Genomic DNA, 18176 nt, shown 5'->3' with positions numbered 1-18176 from the left:
AATCGTTCACCATGGTGCAGAATCGAGCGATGAGAAGGATGCATCGCATCTCCACTCCTCGCCCATCCTGCTGCACCTGCCTCCACGCCTGCTTGCGGATGAAGACGCCAAAGATGGGGGATTGCCTCAGTCGGCCTCTCATCCCCCGACTCAACTCTCTTCGTCTACTAGAAGCCACAGTGAGCCTGCACCATCTTCGTCCCCAAACATGTCTGGTTCGTCGTCATTACGTCTCCCCACACCATTGCCTTCCATGGTGCAGCCTTCGCCACGTAAGGCATCCATGGAGAATCGTGGCCTCGCTGCGCTGGGCGGTTCAATGGCAAATAGCAGTGCTGTGTCATTGCTTGGTCCATTAAAGTCCAGTACGAGTCGCCAGGAATCAGGTTCGACATCGGCTTCGTCAGACCTTGCAGTGAAGAGATTGAGGGAGGTTTTGATGGATGCAAAGGAGAAGGGGGCGCCTAGTGCTAAGTTTGAACTTGAGTTCGTAGAGACTCTCCTGAAGAGCGTGGAAGGTACTAGGGAGGCGTATTCTGGGCTAAAGGGCGATATTGATCATATGAAAGTAGGCTGATTTTGACCTATAAGATGATTTGGGTCTGATACAAAGATTTGTTCCTCAATAGCGTACGAGTCATCAGTATCTAACTGGTTTCACAGTTGCACAGGAAGAGTATCAGAAGGAAGTCGCTGCTCGCAAAGACCTCCAGGCGGAGGTGTCGCGGCTTCAGGTGCAACTCTCTGGACAGGCAGCGCGTCTTACCGCCATGAGTGCCGAAACACGTACCCAGTCAATGTTAGAAAGGGTTGTTATGGATTTGAATAACCAGGTTGCCACCATCGCTCAGGAAGTGGCGAAGATTCGCGTGGAGCGTGATATGGGTCTTGCTGAACTCGACGAAATTGCTGCCACTAGGAAGTAAGCTTTGCTCATTGAGTAGTTCTGGTATATTATCCTGATGGGACCACTAGGAATGGGCATATCACTACTTCGGAGGTTACAGCGAATTTGGCGCGAGCCATGTCGTCCCGTCTGGATTACGTCAAATCTCAATATCGCAAAGATTTGGAAGCTCTTCAGGAGAAGCGCGAGTGGGTGTTGAAGGAGATCACGGAGCTGGGGGAGGCCCGTGATATATTCCTGGAGGAAACAACAGCGTTGAACACTCGGAACGAGCAGCTTGCCGATTTAAATGCACAAATTGCTGCCCAGATACAGAATGTAGTTGGGGACCCTGTCGCATCCACTGCTGCTGGGCAGCACGTGTCACAGGATTACTCGGTTACCCTGGTCGGTTCAGACATAGCTTCGACAAAGGCTTCATCACGCGGGAGGAAAAATGCCAGGTCCCGATACTCTCCCTCAGTCACGTCCTTCAACACTGTTGGCACTAATTCGACTTATGATATCTCTGAGGAGACAGTAGTTTCTTTCCGGGGTGCCAAACCTTCGACTCCGGAGCCGCATGTGCACCAGAAGAAATTCAGGTGGTTGCGGGATGCTGCTGGAGGTGTAATGTCGAATAAGGCTCCGCACGCCCCTCTTGGAGTGAAAGGGCATAACTTTGCCTCCGCGAATATGTTGCGGATAACTCGTTGTGATCATTGTGGTGATAAGCTTTGGGGCGCTCAGATGAAGTGCACGAGTGAGTCATATTTCAGCAGATACCATGATGTGGCATCTGATCGATTACCTCTGCATTAGATTGTAGCTTCTGTTGTCATCCTCGCTGCAGTGCGCTTGTCAAGGGAATGTGCAAACAGCTGAACGGACATTCGGATGAACTGGCGGAAATTATCCCTTTCCGTATGTTTTCCTTCGTTCTCCCGACCTCAGTTTGACGCTGAACATCTTTAAAGCCCCATCGATGTTTGGGCGCAATTTGGTTGAGCAGGCACGTGCCGATGCGCAGGGAGACGACCGGCTTGTTCCCATTATTGTCGACAAATGCATTGCTGCAGTCGAGTTTAAAGGTGTGTTTGCCAGACGAATCATCTCGCTCTCGCTTATATTTTTTTCTGCAGGCATGGACTATGAAGGGATTTATCGTAAGAATGGAGGTAGTTCCCAATCGAAAGCGATCACTCAGTTATTCGAGCGTGGCCGATACGAATCATTTGACCTTCTCGACAATGATACATTTAACGATGTCTCCAGCATTACTTCCGTCCTCAAGAATTATCTCCGTTCACTTCCCAATCCCCTCTTCACGGCCGAACTTCATGAAGCGTTTATAAAGGCAACCAGTAGGTCCAATGCATGCAACGTTTGGCTTCAGCTGGAACTGATTATTCTTTGCTAGCGATGAAAACCTCAAGCGAAAAGTTTGCACAGCTTTCACAACTTGTTCGACAGCTTCCGAAGGAACATTTCGCCACCCTTAAAGTGCTCATGCTTCACCTAAATCGGTATGCTTACTGTTCCGCACTGCTTACGTTGATGCAAGCCTCTCTGCTCACCACGACTCAACAGCGTGAAACAACAAAGCAATATCAACCTGATGAATGCACGTAATCTGGGTGTTGTTTTTGGGCGTGAGTGTTCCCAGTTCGCGCAGATTTTCAACCGCTGATGACAGGATCAGCAACTTTGATGCGTTCGAGCGATCCAAGCCAGGAGTTCGCTGACATGGCTGGGAAAGCCCTCACGATAGAATGGTTTATAGAGAACGCCACGAGTGTGTTTGCGGAACAAGCCACTAGCTCATGAGCTTAACGGTTTCGCAAGATCCCTTCTCCCTTTTCATTCCTCATCAAGATCTTTATTATCTTTCGCTTTGTCTGTGTTCTCGATGTACTAAGGTGTTTATCGTTGGATGCACTTATGATACCTTAAAACTTGTTAGCGTCAGTAACTCCCCACATCCATTCTCCATTCCACTGGGTTGTATCAGCTTTTCCTTATTATATCCTCTCTCTTTCGGACCCATGGCTCATATTTCTCTATTCTGCATTTCTAACCGTGGCAGTCTGAAGGGCCGGGATTGTTAATTCCTTTTTTATGCAGACAGTTGGTGGCGTTCTTTGCAATGATTAACAGGAGTATATGTACAACCGCTGGATCGGAGGTTCTGTTAACGGGCATCGCACACATATTCGACGGAGTCCCCTCAGCCATGGTCCCCTCTGCTTGCATCTGTTTTTTTTTTCCCACTACCTCCGCCCAATCATCTTATGGCCTTTGGTCAACGCAGTACACTTCTGCGTATTCTCTCCTCAACTGTCTACTTCCACCTCGCCTACTGGATTTGGCGAAAAGCCCTCAACCATCCGGCCCCGCCCCTCCATTTTCGTCCCCGAGGAGCCCGGGCGACTTGATTCTAGGCGCGCCATCCGCCAAGCTTCCGCCACCATTTGAATCCGAGTTCCCAACCTTCAATGTGTTCTGGCCCCTGGGGCGGCCATGTTGATGTTACCACCTTCATGTCCGCCATATTGTTGTTATCCATTCTACTTGTCACTGCAGAGTACTACCCCCAATAATCCTTCCGCAATTATTCACTTTGAACAATGTAACAATTACTCGGTGTACGTACGGCATGGTATCGGTGCGTGACTATGTGCCTACAGGTACATAGTTCTCCGGGAATTTCATATTACTGCCAAGCAAAGGTATCGGCGATAATCCATCGTTTATGGTATCCATGCGGCTACGGTACACTTATGGTAAGGTCAAAACAGTCCCAATTCTCGCAGCAATATACAAGTACAGTACATGAGGTGACAAGCAAATATGCGCCCATTCGCTCCATCCCAACACTCAGACGAAACGGAGATTCAACTCTTTCGCTAATCCCTCGGTCTCTGCCACTTGGAAGATACACGTAACTTTCGCTTCAGTGTTCGGATGTTTGCCTTTATAATCGCCAGGTTCGCAGACGGCACCCAGGAAGAAAAAGCCGGCCTGCTTTGGCTTAAAGGATCGGCTTTGATGTTTGCGAAATTAAACACGTTAGATTAAAGATGAAGCCGATTTAGTTGTACAACAACACATACCATGCTGCCTTCCAAGCTGTGCAGAATTCGTCTCCTGTTTTGTATTGGGAGTGGTTCCATTTCACCAACACACGGAAGTCATAGGCGGCCGCAGGTTGCGGAACAGCGATGAGCCCGACCAAGGCCACAAACAAAAGGGAGATGATGTTGAGAGTGATCCTAGCCATGGGGTTGAGGTATCCCTGAAAGCCAAGCCCAGAGAGCATTTATAGAGCGGAGGGGATTGTATAGCTATTGTAACATGATTACTAATGGCTCAGCTGACGAAAGACGTAATGCGGAAGCGCATGGAGTTCCAGTGAACTTGGTAAGTTTAAAGTTGTACGTACAACCGGACGTAAGGAGAGAAGCTAACAGGGAGTCTTACATACTAGTCATCCTGTCAAGCCCGAGGTCGCCAAAAACCATGGGTTGAATCTTGAATCAGTGGGCTCACGAGCCTCATCGCACTGAAGGGGAAAAGTGGAAGCTAGAACTCGATATGGAGATCCGCAGTGAACGAACAGCACAGCATGAGTAAATGAAGATGTTGCAGAAAGTACATGCCCATTCGAAAGGGCCGCTTGCTTCCTCCTCATATTGTCGCTTCTGGCCCAGTGGAGGGAAAAAATGAGAACGTTGAAATCGTAAGCAAAATTCCAGGACTGGCTAGTGCCAAGGAGATCATCCCAAGTAAGACAGCTAATCAGCAATAAGGAACATAGTGCCCGAACAAGCCCACAAACAGCGAGACCGCGACAGTAGTTCAGGTCGCCAAAGACCAGCATTTAGACGTTCCGAATCAGTGGGCTCCATCGAGTTCTTTCCACGGAATGGGAAACGCCAAAAACATCTGATACAATAATCAGGTAATTATCGAACAGCCCGGCATCTAACGCCAACAGGACTGTCACCAGGACGGTTACAGTAAGCTCCGTTATTACCTCTCTGAAGGCCCATCACTGAAAAGTTGCTTTCGGCCTAGCCTCAGTGTCGAAGGAAATCTTTTCCAACACAGACGGTCGAAATTCGCCACACAAACTAATACATACTTAACCTGCCGTCCTCTGATACGTGGTGAACTACAAGAACCGAGAGCCCGGAAGCTCCACCCATAGTAATAGATGACAATTTGCGCGGGTGCAATGCGGAGGTGCATAAAGCTTCATGCATCGGGCTGTGCACAGGCGGAGGCCGTACAATGTTTTCACGAGTTTGTTTCGAGAGGTCATATCGTGGGAAATTTACTGGACATTCCTCCGATTTCCTGGATGCTTGGCCCTATCCATTGAGACAGTGTTTTCGACGGGGCGCAAGCAATGGGATTACGTGGTCTTATTCAAGGCTGTGGTGGGGGAGTGATCGTTGCGCCGTAGAACATGAGATAGATGTACCCATACTAAGTATTGCCTCATACGGGCAACCTTCCTAAAGCACTCTCCATTCGAACGAATTCGAACGATCTCTCCTTCAACACAGATATCGATCGATCAACAAGAAATGTCTAGCAACGTTCAAGATATTACTGGGCCCATCATCGTTGTTGCTCATGTGCGAGTTCAGATTCGAACGGTCGGTCGTAATCAGTGAAGTACTCATGACGATTCTGTTCAGGCTATCGCGAAGCCTGGAAAAGAGGACATAGTGGCTGATCGAATCGCCAAAATTCGTGACCACGCACTCTCTGACAAGGAACCAGGCACCCTCACTTATCGAATCACAAGATTCGGGGCAAAGTTTGCGATTTTTGAACAGTTGCGTCGATTCCGTTGACCTATAAGATAGCCTTGGTCTAAGTTGATCTGTGTCGTGAGTAGGTATGAGAACGCAGATGCGTACAAACAGTAAGTCTCTCCGGCTGGACATGGAAGAACGAACGCTCATATTCTCCCCCCCAGCCATGTGGCTGGTCCAATATCCCAAGTGGCCGCTGAAAAAGATGAGCTCCTTGAAGTGGTGAGAATCAATAGGCATCACCTTCGAGCAGATTGGAATCGCTAACCAACTACCCAGTTGGAATGGAGCTTTTACAGTGAATACTAAGTAGCAGTCTCGAGGCAGGAAATGAGTCGGCACTACCGCCCTTTGTGTATCGTTGAAAATGTGTCAAAACCAGTCTGTACCACCATATTCCAGAGTTTATGATCGAAGTCTTTACGTAGGAAACAGCGTGTGCTGAACAAATGAACAAAATAAATTTAGCCGAGCCCTATATAACTTTAGAAGTCAACCTCGTTGGCGAAGCCCCCATCTCGTGTGTCTGATCATCTGATGATCCGTCGCATACTTGATTCGATACAAATATTGCCTTCTCGTCATCTCTGCTTTCCTCCAGAACTTGAAGGTTCCTGGGACTACGCAATTCCAATGAAATGGATCTGAATCATGTGGACTTCGCAGTGGACACAGGAAGAAGGGAATCAAAGGCTCTTGAATCAGGATTTTGCACTGAAGGGAAAATGCTGCTTCTGTGGCTCAGTGGAGGGGAAATCGAGCACTCGAACATTCAAGTCATATTGGAGCCGGGGGGGAGACAACCAGGATTCGCAGGACTGGCCAATGGCCCAAGAGACCGTTATAGCCAATTGGCAATGAAGACCAAGTGCCCGAATCACCCTGGTGAAGCTCACACACAGCGAGGACTCTGTGACAGCAATTTTTCCAAAACCAGCATCAAGTAGTAGTTCATGACGAGGTCATGCGCCCCATTTGCCACACGGATCCGCGGAAAGAGAAACGCCAAAAGCATTTGATTCAAAAATCGAACTGCCCAGGACCTGACGATGTCAACAGGACTGGCACTTAGACGGCTACAATAGTTCCGTTTCCCTTTAGAGGCAGCGTTATTGCCTCTCTGAAGACCCATCACTGAAATGTTGCTTTCAGCCTCATGATCAGTGTCAAGGAAAAAAATTTTCCCAGTCGAGATTTTGCCACAACTGACTGTTACATACTAAGTTACCATCCCCTCCGCGTATACGTAGTCGACGGCAAGAACCAATTAGAGCCTTGCCGGAGGCCCATAGGGGGACTGGAATTAGATTAACAACATGAACTATCTGAGAGAGAGCGGGCCATTGGCCAACCAATGAACCATCAGGCTGTGCACCTTCTTTACGGATTAGATCATTCCGCGCGGCAAGAGTTAGCCTAGCATTGTCAGCAAGACAGCCGGGAGACAGTGCGCTGTTTTGATGAACTTTTTATATCGTGAGAAATTGACTTGTTCCAGCCAACTCTAGACCCTACCTAATGATTTTCTACACAGATGCTTGGCCCTATCCGTTGAGGCAGTGTCTTAGATGAGGTCTAGGCGATGGTCTGATTCATCTATGGCGGGAAAAGAATCATTGTGCTATGTAGCGTAAATGCTATTCCGATGGCAGACTCGTACCCAGTCGGAGGAGCTCCGTGGACGCGCAAAATAATAGCTTTTTTACGCAATGTAAATAAACGTTCTCACACTGGTACTCGACTGCTTCCGATGCTAGTCACGTTTTGTACTCAATACAAAAGATCACATGGTATCGAGTACCAGTGTGAGAACTTTAAATTTAATGGAGGCACGAGATTAAATATGACTTGTGTGCGCCGGCCTCAGCGCCTCAGTTTTCTTCTGGGTATCCGCCGTGCCCCCTTGCTAGGTCAAGTCCTCATCTGTACGCAATATTCATTGCTTTATGCCTTTAGACTGTTCATCCGCGATGTTCAGTTTTTCTTAGTTGTCTGGTATGCAATTGTGTCCATGTTTCTGATACTCTGCTGCTTGATCGGTACGTCGGAGGATTTTCTTTCTCTTTACACGCGTCCGCTGTACGCTTTGGCCTCCGTGCCTTCTTTCCTTTATGCGCGCCCGCTGAGCGCTTCGGCCTCCATGCCTTCTCTTCTGCGTCTGCGGTACGCTTTGGCTTCTCAGCCACCACCTCTCACGTCCGCTGCACGCTGTTGTTCTACAGTCTTTTACCTCCTCTTGCATCCGCGCACGCTGGAGTTTATTTCCTTTTTCTATGACTCTGATGTATTTTTCTGACTAATTCTCTTATTAGTTCTGGTTAGGGTGGTTGGTTGGTGTTGAATATTCGGTCTTGCATTGGATAAGGCAGTTAGCCTTGGTTACCCTTTGCAAGTTGGATCCCGGATGTTTATGGTGTCTTTCATTTTTCGGCTCATGCCTTGTTTCTTGTAACTTCACTTCTTCTCTTTTGTTGGCGCTTCTTGCTGCTACTCTCTGTCTGTCTTCATCGTTATATCTATCGAATCTGCCTATTCTCTCGTCCTTCGTCCAAACAAAGAAGGTTTATGCCTGACGGGGAGGAAGAGTCGATTTTACCCCAGGTTACGGCAGGAGGAACGAGCGGAACTTCTGAGACACTGGGAACAAGTTCGTCCTCAGTAAAGGTGTCAACGGGAATCGAGAGGAGAAATCCACCCAAGTCCGACTTTGATAAGGGCCCGAAGGACATCCTTGAGGACATCGTGCGAGACGCAGAATCCACTGGGGACTACAATCACACAAGAAAGGAGGCCCTTGACCTTATTGAAGTTTGAGCAAGGGAAGGGAGATACTACCGTAGTTACCCTTGAATCAAAAGGTAAAGGTAGTGACCCACAAGAACGTCGAAAGCGACAACGAGAATCAAGCGACGAAGAAGATGGATGGAGTCGGAGAGCAAAACGAGTCAAAGGAATCCTCAGGGATGCTGACAAGCGAGAAAGCGACTCAGAGGAAACCCATTCAAGAGGGAGTAGCTCGAGCAGTGATGGGAAGAAACACATTAGTTTTGCGGGATCGAGTAGGGGAACAAAGCATGAGCACTTTAAAAACATACGCCTTGCCACCAAGACGAATATTGTTCGGAAATATTACTTGGAGAGGCGGAAGAGAGCACTCAGAGACCTCAAAGGCGAGTTGCATAAGCCCCCTCTACCCGACTCACTCTGGGAAGCAGTTCTCCTCAACAAATTCGTGGATTTCAACAAACTCTATGCCATCGAGTCGGGGCAGGCCTTGGATGAAGAGGTGGTCCACGAATCTGGTCGCTTCAAATTCATCTTTAATCAAGTTGAAGTGAAAGGAACAATCCGAGGAGAAGCTACCTGGACAAGGGCCTTTGAAGCCTACTCCGAAGCAGTACTCTTCATATACCCACACAGGAAGGGAGAACTTGAGGGGTACAAGCGTTACATGCAACGACTCTTTACCTTGGCAGGATTCTATAAGGAGTGCGGAGTCATTGAGTTCGATGTCAGGTTCCGAAAAGATCTCGCAGCAGATGCTAGACTTACCTTTGATGATGTCGAAACTAACCACCCATTCCTCTTCGGCTCTTTTGCAGGGAGCAGTGGATCACAACGACCTAACCCTAGTGGGAGAGGGAGGTTTGATTCAGAGATCTGTCGACACTGAAAGAGGGCTCGCGGCTCTCTATGCCGACTAAGCTCATGGGGGCCAAACTCCCTAAACTCCTACTTTCTTGACTTATCTCGATCCTTAACTCCGTGGTGAGTTCTCCGGGATTTCTGCAAGGTCCGGGCTCAGCGTCCACTACTCACTCGTTGTGAGCTAGATCACTGCCCTTATTCCTACTGTTGGAATTCCACACACTCACACCCTCTCTAGCACGTCCTAGCACCTTAGAGAAAATGGGGGAGGGGAGAACTTCTTTTCCAAAATCCGGTATGTACAGGATTATAAGAAATAATTATTTTTAGAAATAATAGATGGGGAATATTGGTACCATATGGCACCTGGATACCTTATTAGGCGAAATAATAAAAAAGGGTAACAGTAACAATAAAAGAATATCAATCAATATCTGAAATGATGGCAAAATATGAAAATAAAAGAAAATAAGCGATTTCTCAACGGATTTACGGAATTAAGATCCGAAATTGGAAATGTGACTTAATAGAACTATTATGCAGCCAATGAGCATTTTTACCAATTTATTAGACGCCGTGGGAACGAGTGAGGCTGGAATTCTGGGTTGCCGCTTGAGATTCCCACGCCCGCACATGCCCGTGACCTGCTGTGCCTAACTTCTCCAACACGGAACTCCGTCAAATCTCCACCGATTGGGACGTTCTTGATATCGTCAGAATCGTACGAATTAGGACTATTTTTAGATACCAAATTTGTACCGAGTCGTCGCGTGAATGAAAGTTGTTTCCTAATCGTAGAATCGGGTATCCGAGCCGAGTCTGTGCGTGGGCGATTATCCCGCCTACAACGCTTCAATGCGGGAACCCCCCATACCAACTGCCGATACAAGCACGTATGTGACCAGTGCCAAGGAGAACATCGGTGTATCAACTGTCAACAAAAGGAAGGGAAGAAGTCTGGAAAGGATCAGTGATTGGAGAAGATCGATCAGAGAGCCACGCTATCTGCGAGGATTTGTGTGGGGCAATGAAAAATCGGGCACACCTTCGGTAACGTCTACTGTCTTCAGAGAACCTTTACCCATAACCCCGAATACCGACTATGACCATGAGTTGGTTACCGAAACTGTCGCCCAAAATGCTCATCTCTTTAAAATAGTGACACCTATCCGTTCTGATAAGCTTGAGGAACTCTTGATCAATCACCCTAATCGAGCCCTGGTGGAGTCTGTGCTGAAAGGTTTTCACGAGGGTTTCTGGCTGGGAGTGCACCCCGAACGTTTGGTCTCACTTCGAGAAGGTTATGATAATCGCCGAGGGAAGGATGAGATGGATGAGGAGAAGTGGGAATTCTTGAAGTCGCAGCGAGATGTGGAGATTTCTTTGGACCGATATTCTATTGCCTTTGGGCCGACCTTACTCCCTGGAATGGTGTCGCAACTGTGCTTCGCAGTCCCGAAGTCTGGGTTGTCGAAATTCTGTTTAGTGAACGATCATACGGCTGGAGACTCGTCCTTGAATGCGGCAATACCTCCGGAGGAAGGGTCGTTCAAGCCAGACAATTTACATGATTTAGGGAACCTCCTACTTTCTTTTTTGGAAAAGCATGGTCATTCACCTGCTTGGCTCTTTAAAACTGATGTGAGTTCAGCCTTCAGATTGCTTCCTTGTCACCCGAGATGGCAGGCTCGACAAGCGACAACGATTGATGGTCAATACCACATTGATCGTTGTTGCATCTTCGGGAACCGGGCTTCAGGTGCGATCTGGAGTACTTTTTATGCGTTGGTCCTATGGATTGGCATCGAAGAAAGAAACTTACCTGGACTCTTGCATTATGTGGACGACGTTTTCCCTTTCGAGCCCTGTGAGGATTTGGAACTTTATGTTCCGTATGGTTCAACCTACCCGCACAAACAAGTGGAATACTCAGGTTATTTGATGAGGTAGGAATCCCACATGAAAAGAAAAAGCAAGAATTTGGCCAGCAACTCACGATAATTGGTCTCCGAGTGTGCCTTGATACGTTAACGATCGTCATTCCGAACGAAAAAAGAGAGAACTTGATTGTCGAAATCAAAACCTTTCTTGAACATTCTTCCTGCCGACATCCTCTTCGAGATTGGCAACGCCTCCTAGGCTACTGCAATTGGGTGCTGAATGCTTATCCACTCTTACGACCAGCACTTCAATCTTCGTATGCCAAAATTCGAGGGAAGAATCTTCCATTAGCGCCAATTCGTTTGAACAAGTCAGTCATTGTCAGGGCACACCCGCCTGACCCGGGCCCACCCGGGCCCACCCGGCCACACCACACCCGCTCCCCGCTGTCTATCCCCCTCCCCCCTCCTTCCTCCCTCTCCTCCCCCCTCTTTTCCCTTTTCTTTCCCCTTTCTTTATTTCATTCTTCTCATGTTCCTCTTCCTGTTTATTTCTTTCTATCTACACGGACCACCTTCCCTTGTATCGATGTACTATTGACCCGTCCGGCCCACACACCCCGGACGGCCTCCCGCTGTGCCCAGCACGCACGCATGTAGCGGACGCTCTCGGGATCCCCCACGGGGACACCCGGATGCCTGCGGCTGCCTCCGAGGATGACGTGGCACCTGTCATGTGACTCAAGCCGCATGTACATAAATGTACCTGAAGTGGGAACCGAAGAAGTAACCTTCTTCTCACATTCTCCACTTCAGGTAAGTAGTATAGTTTTCCTCTTTAATAATAATAACACATTCTCCACTTCAGTCTGAGTGGCCAGGGACCACTGTCCCGGATCGGGCCCGCCAGTACGCACGCCCGCTCCACACCCCGCGACGGCCTCAGTGCCGGGCATTACCCCCGGGCCCTCTCGACCCCGGACGCGTCCCTGACAGTCATACAAGACTTAACTTGGTTCACAGAGCGAATCCAGGTTTCGGCGGGTGTTAACTTCTTGCGAGCCAGGACTTGGAAGGAGCACGAGGCAGACTTGACCTTTTTGACAGACGCGTCTAATGTAGGATTGGCTTTCTGGTCTCCGGACATCAGGATTGCAATGGTGGCAACGATTTTGGAGTCTAGCTTACGTTTTGGAGACACGCTTTTCAACGAAGCGTTGGCGGTTGTCTCAGCAATTGATTGGGCTGCGCAGTTACCGGATAGACCTCATCGCATTTTACTTCAAACTGATTCGATGAACACGGTCGATATCTTCCATTCACTAGCCACCGAACCTAATTACGTTCTACTCCTCCTCCATGTGGTTGAAACAATGATGGATTTCGACATTGATGTTCGAGTTATTCATATCCCTGGCTCCGAAAATACCGTCACAGATGCGTTGTCACGTCACCTTTTCAACTCGGCCCTTATTCACTGTCCAGGGCTGAAAATTTCTTCCTTTAGGCCTCCACAGGATATGTTGGGGGTGATACGGGAATGAATGTTTCAGTAAGCGCCAAGGCACGTCAGCCCAAACGTGCCCCTTGGACATTGGATCGTTTGCATCGTCAGCGAGCGATTTATTTGTCTAATGCTCTTGACAAGTCAACAAAATCTGCCTATCAATCAGGGATTAATTCATATCTTACCTTCTGCCAAATCCATCATTACGACCCCGAGCCAACTCCTAATATGCTTAGTTTGTTTATCTCTTTTATGGCGAAACAGACAGGACCGTCAGGAAAACTGATTTCAATCCGCACAATTACCTCTTACCTGTCAGGCCTTGCTCACCACTTGGAGCCTTGTTATCCTTCGGTTCGAGAGGCCCGCAAGCACCCAATGGTAGTTAACACGTTGCGTGGAGCAGAGCGGACTGACGGCCAGCCAATCGTCCGGAAGTTGCCGATTGAAGATGCGCACTTACTCTTGTTGCTGAAAGAGTTCGGTGCTTCTCAAGACTTTGATGACTGCCTTTTCCTCGCCATTGCTTTTACAGCCTTTCACGGTTTGTTGCGATTAGGCGAATTGGTTGTGCCGGATGACCCCTCAAAACTGGTGTTCAGGAAGTTGGTTCTTCGTCGGTCAGTCGACATAGTTGTGCGCGATTCCTTACGCTGCTTCCAATTCCTGTTACCCACTCACAAAGCGGATCGCCGGTTTCATGGTAGTCCTATTTTGATTCAGTCCAGGTCTGGTCCACTTAATCCTGTTCTGATTTTTGAACGTTACCTTCAACTGCGAGATGATGCCTTCTCCTTCTTTCCCCAGCTTTGGGTCCGAGGTGATGGATCCTTACCCTCCCGTTCTTGGTTTTTGCAAAAATTGCGTACTTGTCTTCCGAAAGAATTTGCCGGTCATTCTTTTCGCTCTGGAGGGGCTACCCATCTTGCCGCTCTTGGTTTTTCAGATTCGAGGATTCAAGCTTTAGGTCGTTGGTCTTCTGATGCTTGGCGGATTTATATTCGTAAGAACCCTGTAATTCTTTGTGCCCATACCCCTGTGGGGTCTTCGATTTTTGATTCCTAGCTCCCTCCTTTTATTTTTCACCACCATCCCTCCCCTCCTCCTCCTTCTTCTACCATGTTACCGGCTCGCTTCAAATCAAGAGGCTTCGACATCTTGTCGGGGCCGTCGCCACGCTATCCGTTGCGCCTTCGCCCACGCACAAGTTTAAATTTAATGGAGGCACGAGAACGTTTATTTACATTGCGTAAAAAAGCTATTATTTTGCGCGTCCACGGAGCTCCTCCGACTGGGTACGAGTCTGTTCCGATGGCATGTCCCCCATATTATCCAAATGGCAACTTTCCTCGAGCACTTTCCATTCCGAACGAACGATCCTCCCCTCAAAAGGACATTGATCGATCGACAAAATGTCTGACAATCTTCAAGATATTACCGGGCCTATTATCGTTGTTGCTCATGTGCGAGTTCATTCTTTTTGAATTCGAACGTCGGTCATAACAAGTGAAGTGTTCATGACGGATTCCGGATCCGTTCAGAGTACTTCGAAACCTGGAAAAAGAGGACGTAGTTGCTGATCGAATCTCCAAACTTCGTGACTACGCGCTCTCTGACAAGGAACCAGGCACTCTCGCTTATCGAATCGCAAGATTTGGGGGAAAGTTTACGATTTTTGAAGAGTGCGTTGATCCGTTGACTTATAGAATAGCCTCGATCTAACTCGATCCGCCTTACGAATAGGTATAAGAACGCAGAGGCTTTCAAGCAGTAAGTTTCCTGGACATATAAGAATGAGCGCCCATATTCTCCCCCAGCCATGTAGCTGGTCCGGTATCCGACCTGGCCGCTGAGAAAGATGAGCTCCTTGAATCGGTGAGAGTCGATACGCACCATCCTCGGGCAGACTGGAATAGCTAATATAGTACCCAGATGGAATGGGGCTATTACAGTGAATTCTGAGTCGCAGTTTCGCAGAAACTAAGGCAGCGGTACTACGGCCCTCCGTGTATCCTTAAAATCGCGTCAAACTAGTGGTCTGTACCATCGTTCAGGGGTCAAAGTCTTTAGGCAGTATTTGTGTCTGATCACCCGATGATCCGTAAGTGGAACTCGTTAATGGGAGGGTCTTACGCTGCGGACGAGGGCGGACGAGAGAATCGGACTTATTGCATGGTCCCTTCCTCCCAATCTCATCATCTCCAAAACGTGAAGGTTCCTCGCACCACGCAATGACCCGCATCATTGCTACGCCAGAGAACCGTATCATGATGGAGCTGCTCCGACGGCGACATGACAGGATCTGTCATGAGCCGGTCGTCCTTACGTGCGTATCTCACGAAGCTACCATGCAGAATTTCCGGAATGGCGAAGTGCTGACATCGGGTTGGCATGGCGAAAGCTTGGTTCTCAGAGCCGAATTCTATATCTAATCTTTGTCACCTCGACAAAGCCAACACTGCCATTTCCTTGAAGAAGTTCAGCATGAACAGTAACATCCCATATTTTTGGATTTTGAGCTGCCTCTCCAGGTTGACACATGGAGTCGGGCCCACAGTTGATAATACATGTTAGCTAGACTACAAACAATGTACAGATATTAGGGTCAGACGGTGAGCAAATCCAGAAAGTCCGTGAGCTCCGGTGGCGCTTTGGAGCTTGAGATGTTCAAACAAGGGGAATGACTCCGTGATACAACTAGTGGCGGTGCTGCTGTTGCGTTAGAGACGGTGACGGTCGCGGAAAGCAGAATCCTGTCGTAAAGAACTGAGCAATAATGGGTGTACGAGAATTCTGAAAGAGACCCAGGATCGAAACCAACGGTGGGATTCGAGGATGCCAACATGAAGGCCCGATTATTTGGGAATGCGTATGATGGTACGGCGTCAGGCGAAGATTGAACATTGTCATTCTGGATATATAACGTGGGAGAAAGCTGCACACGGTGACGCGCCAGGCGAGGCGGGGATTGGATGACCTTGTTCAGCGCATTTGCGAAGTACCGGCATCATTGGTTGCCCCCTCGTGGCTTCTACGCGAGACTCCGAGATATCTTGGGAATAGTGAAGCTGAATATTTCGGCGTATTCCCTGCCGCAGGTCCAGAAGCTGCAGAAGATGACGGGGAGTGGACTTCAGGCATTTCGGGGAAATGTATATTCGTGCCAGCAGTTGCATCAAGAGTATTGAAATCTGTGCACGCAGTATCATGAATGGAATGATCAGAGAGATGAATGGCGAGAGAACACTCACCGGCCCGGCAGATGGGGCACGAGGTTGACAGCTCCAACAACCATTGATCCACGCACCCCTGGTGGAACCGGTGCTTGCCCTCACACGGCAATACCCGGACATCATCGCCGTTCTCAAAGTCAACGATGCATATAGGGCAAGTCTCGCGTCCTATGGTGGCAGGATCCACCTCCTCGGATCTAGACTCCCGTTGTCCAGCCTTCTCTCCGTTGAGTCCCGCTTAGCCCCGAGGTTTCGTCCAGATTCTTTGTGAAGTTTGGGTGCCTCACGATTGTTGGCGCGGGGCCCTCCACCGCGCCGTTGATCTCCTCCATAATGGTAGAGTCCGCATGCCCGTGATCTGGGGCCCGGACACCCGCATGCCGCTCCACATCTTCTCCATCGAATTTAGGGTACAGCATCCTCTCCATCTGTCTATGCTGCGGCGGTGCATTGTTGTCAGATTGGCCGAACTTGATAAGGGGGAAGCTATCCAACATCGCACGCGTGAGGCCCTGAGTTCGGGTGCGTGGGCCAGGATGCAGGCCAGGGCCTGTGTGAGGCTCATTTCCTGATCGGGGGCCATATCTATCGGGGTATCGGAAAGCACGAACTGCCTAATAGGCAAGGGAATTAGCGCAAGTTCACGAAACAGGGACTATCAGATCGACATACCCCGGATATGACGACAATGGAGAAGAGCACGGAGACGCAACCAGTGACTGAGTACAACAAAATCCTAAAACCGAGGCTGATGAGCACATGCAGGCGCACTAATACGGCACACCCACATCGCCAAACTAGTGTTGGAGGACCCCCCAGATCCCTTGGAAGATGTGTGGGAGGAGGAGGTGTAGTAATGTTGGGATGGAATGTTGAATTGACGGTCAGACTGGACATCATGAACCCCGGCTGCGGAGGAGCACCGCTGATATATGACTCCACCTGGGAGAACGAATCGTTCAATTTCCCACTGTCATACCAATAATATGAGTGGTCGACATTGCTAAACCGAGACTCGATAAGCCTTCTCGAAGGGTTCCCATCAGGGCACAGATATAGAAGCACGGATCAGAGAATTACAGTTGTAAAAAAGAGACGGATGGACTTTACCTTGCCGAACTTTTCGAGACGGTTGTGAATATATCCATGATTTGGTCGAAAAGCTTTGGGTTGGAAAACTCGGGATTTATCAGACAAGCCTCGGAATTTGTGGTGTAGAGTAGGGCTGCAATTGCGCCCAGATCGTTCGCCATAGACAATACGTCGTAACTGTCATTATGAAGTGTGCCATTGGGCCAGGTGTAATTTTGGTCGCATGATATGAGAGCAATCCATGGGGTAGTCGCAAAAGGTTGGGTAGCATTAGTTTCAGCGAAATGGACCAGCGCTCCCTAACTGAAGTCTTAAGGACTGAGTAGCAGACCACTCGCAAACCATACCTTGTCGATCCCGGTGGTAGTTGAGCCTACTAGCTGATAAGAGACATCGCGGCTGTACACACCCCCAGACCATTCAAGTACGACCATCGAGGCATTGACGTGAACAGCCGACACATTGTTGGTGGGAACAGCAGGAAGATAAGCCACTGCGCAAGAAACCCAGCCTACAAGAAGCACAGGTAACAACATAGCCTTGGCCCGCAAGCGACGTTGTAGGACGCGCAGCGAACGGGATGGCGCGCTCAATTCCTAACCTCAATTAACTTATTAAGTGGCTGCGGTTGGCATTTTGGAATTCACGTGCAGAAAACATGTAAAAGAAAGGATAGGTCATGTGCGAGTTGCCGCGCGTTCGTCCGTTCATTAAAACTATGTTCTCATCGTTGCTTGTCTCGTTATCCCTTTCAGCTCTCGCGGTGGCGGGAGGCGTTCATCGTCTGAGGCTTCAGAAGATACCCCCTCTTCTCCCGACCATGTCGCATCGGCAGCGTCTGTTGCGCAGCTTGGACAGAAATACGGTGTTCAACAACCCCTCTCGAAGCCCCTCAATCGCAATGCAGAGGACGACCTCTACTGGACCCAGGTTCAGGAGAGGGGTCAAGGTGGACACACTGTCCCACTTACCAGTACGTGGACTTCTCTTCGTTTCGTGGAGTTGATTCGATTTGTGTGAACACCAGACTATGCCAATGCGCAATATTTTGCCGATATTACTATAGGAACGCCCCCGCAAACTGTAAGTGCTGTGTTTGTTAAC

General features: G+C 48.9%; 7 protein-coding genes across 7 annotated transcripts; 4 read left to right on the top strand and 3 right to left on the bottom strand.

Moving 5' to 3' along the window:
• Positions 1-319: 319 nt before the first annotated feature.
• EI90DRAFT_2903744 (Rho GTPase activation protein) lies at positions 320-2713 on the top strand (the record flags this gene model as incomplete). Its single annotated transcript, XM_039054152.1, has 9 exons — positions 320-568; positions 630-922; positions 976-1649; positions 1709-1810; positions 1864-1977; positions 2029-2250; positions 2307-2412; positions 2477-2538; positions 2589-2713. 9 exons carry the CDS (start codon positions 320-322, stop codon positions 2711-2713), a joined length of 1947 nt encoding a protein of 648 aa, XP_038922829.1.
• A 1050-nt stretch (positions 2714-3763) lies between these two features.
• On the bottom strand, positions 3764-4166 carry EI90DRAFT_3116127 (uncharacterized protein; the record flags this gene model as incomplete). Its single annotated transcript, XM_039062858.1, has 2 exons — positions 3764-3929; positions 4000-4166. The coding sequence occupies 2 exons, from the start codon at positions 4164-4166 to the stop codon at positions 3764-3766; spliced, it is 333 nt and encodes a 110-aa protein (XP_038922828.1).
• Positions 4167-4289: 123 nt separating this feature from the next.
• On the bottom strand, positions 4290-5056 carry EI90DRAFT_1312479 (uncharacterized protein). The gene is made up of 2 exons (XM_039051656.1): positions 4882-5056; positions 4290-4831 (listed from the first exon to the last, which is right to left on the bottom strand). Exon 2 carries the CDS (start codon positions 4764-4766, stop codon positions 4374-4376), a length of 393 nt encoding a protein of 130 aa, XP_038922827.1. The 5' UTR covers positions 4767-4831; positions 4882-5056; the 3' UTR covers positions 4290-4373.
• A 318-nt stretch (positions 5057-5374) lies between these two features.
• EI90DRAFT_1311837 (uncharacterized protein) lies at positions 5375-6182 on the top strand. Its single transcript, XM_039051655.1, has 5 exons — positions 5375-5529; positions 5593-5732; positions 5796-5822; positions 5877-5934; positions 6003-6182. Exons 1-5 carry the CDS (start codon positions 5479-5481, stop codon positions 6012-6014), a joined length of 288 nt encoding a protein of 95 aa, XP_038922826.1. The 5' UTR covers positions 5375-5478; the 3' UTR covers positions 6015-6182.
• Positions 6183-7544: 1362 nt separating this feature from the next.
• On the top strand, positions 7545-8123 carry EI90DRAFT_3032399 (uncharacterized protein). The gene has a single exon (XM_039058386.1). It carries the CDS (start codon positions 7556-7558, stop codon positions 8006-8008), a length of 453 nt encoding a protein of 150 aa, XP_038922825.1. The 5' UTR covers positions 7545-7555; the 3' UTR covers positions 8009-8123.
• A 5863-nt stretch (positions 8124-13986) lies between these two features.
• Positions 13987-14727, top strand: EI90DRAFT_1311546 (uncharacterized protein). The gene is made up of 5 exons (XM_039051654.1): positions 13987-14212; positions 14289-14429; positions 14491-14517; positions 14573-14622; positions 14680-14727. The coding sequence occupies exons 1-4, from the start codon at positions 14160-14162 to the stop codon at positions 14598-14600; spliced, it is 249 nt and encodes an 82-aa protein (XP_038922824.1). The 5' UTR covers positions 13987-14159; the 3' UTR covers positions 14601-14622; positions 14680-14727.
• Positions 14728-15278: 551 nt separating this feature from the next.
• On the bottom strand, positions 15279-17706 carry EI90DRAFT_3285286 (uncharacterized protein). The gene is made up of 7 exons (XM_039066960.1): positions 17420-17706; positions 17091-17371; positions 16765-16950; positions 16653-16716; positions 16268-16594; positions 15999-16197; positions 15279-15938 (listed from the first exon to the last, which is right to left on the bottom strand). Exons 1-7 carry the CDS (start codon positions 17606-17608, stop codon positions 15730-15732), a joined length of 1455 nt encoding a protein of 484 aa, XP_038922823.1. The 5' UTR covers positions 17609-17706; the 3' UTR covers positions 15279-15729.
• Positions 17707-18176: the final 470 nt, after the last annotated feature.

The sequence above is a fragment of the Cantharellus anzutake genome, assembly GCF_015039405.1.
Source record: "Cantharellus anzutake strain C23 chromosome Unknown EI90scaffold_3, whole genome shotgun sequence".
NCBI lineage: Eukaryota > Fungi > Basidiomycota > Agaricomycetes > Cantharellales > Hydnaceae > Cantharellus > Cantharellus anzutake.
Note: the sequence above shows the minus strand (reverse complement) of the source record. Positions and strands in the feature narration are given on the sequence as shown.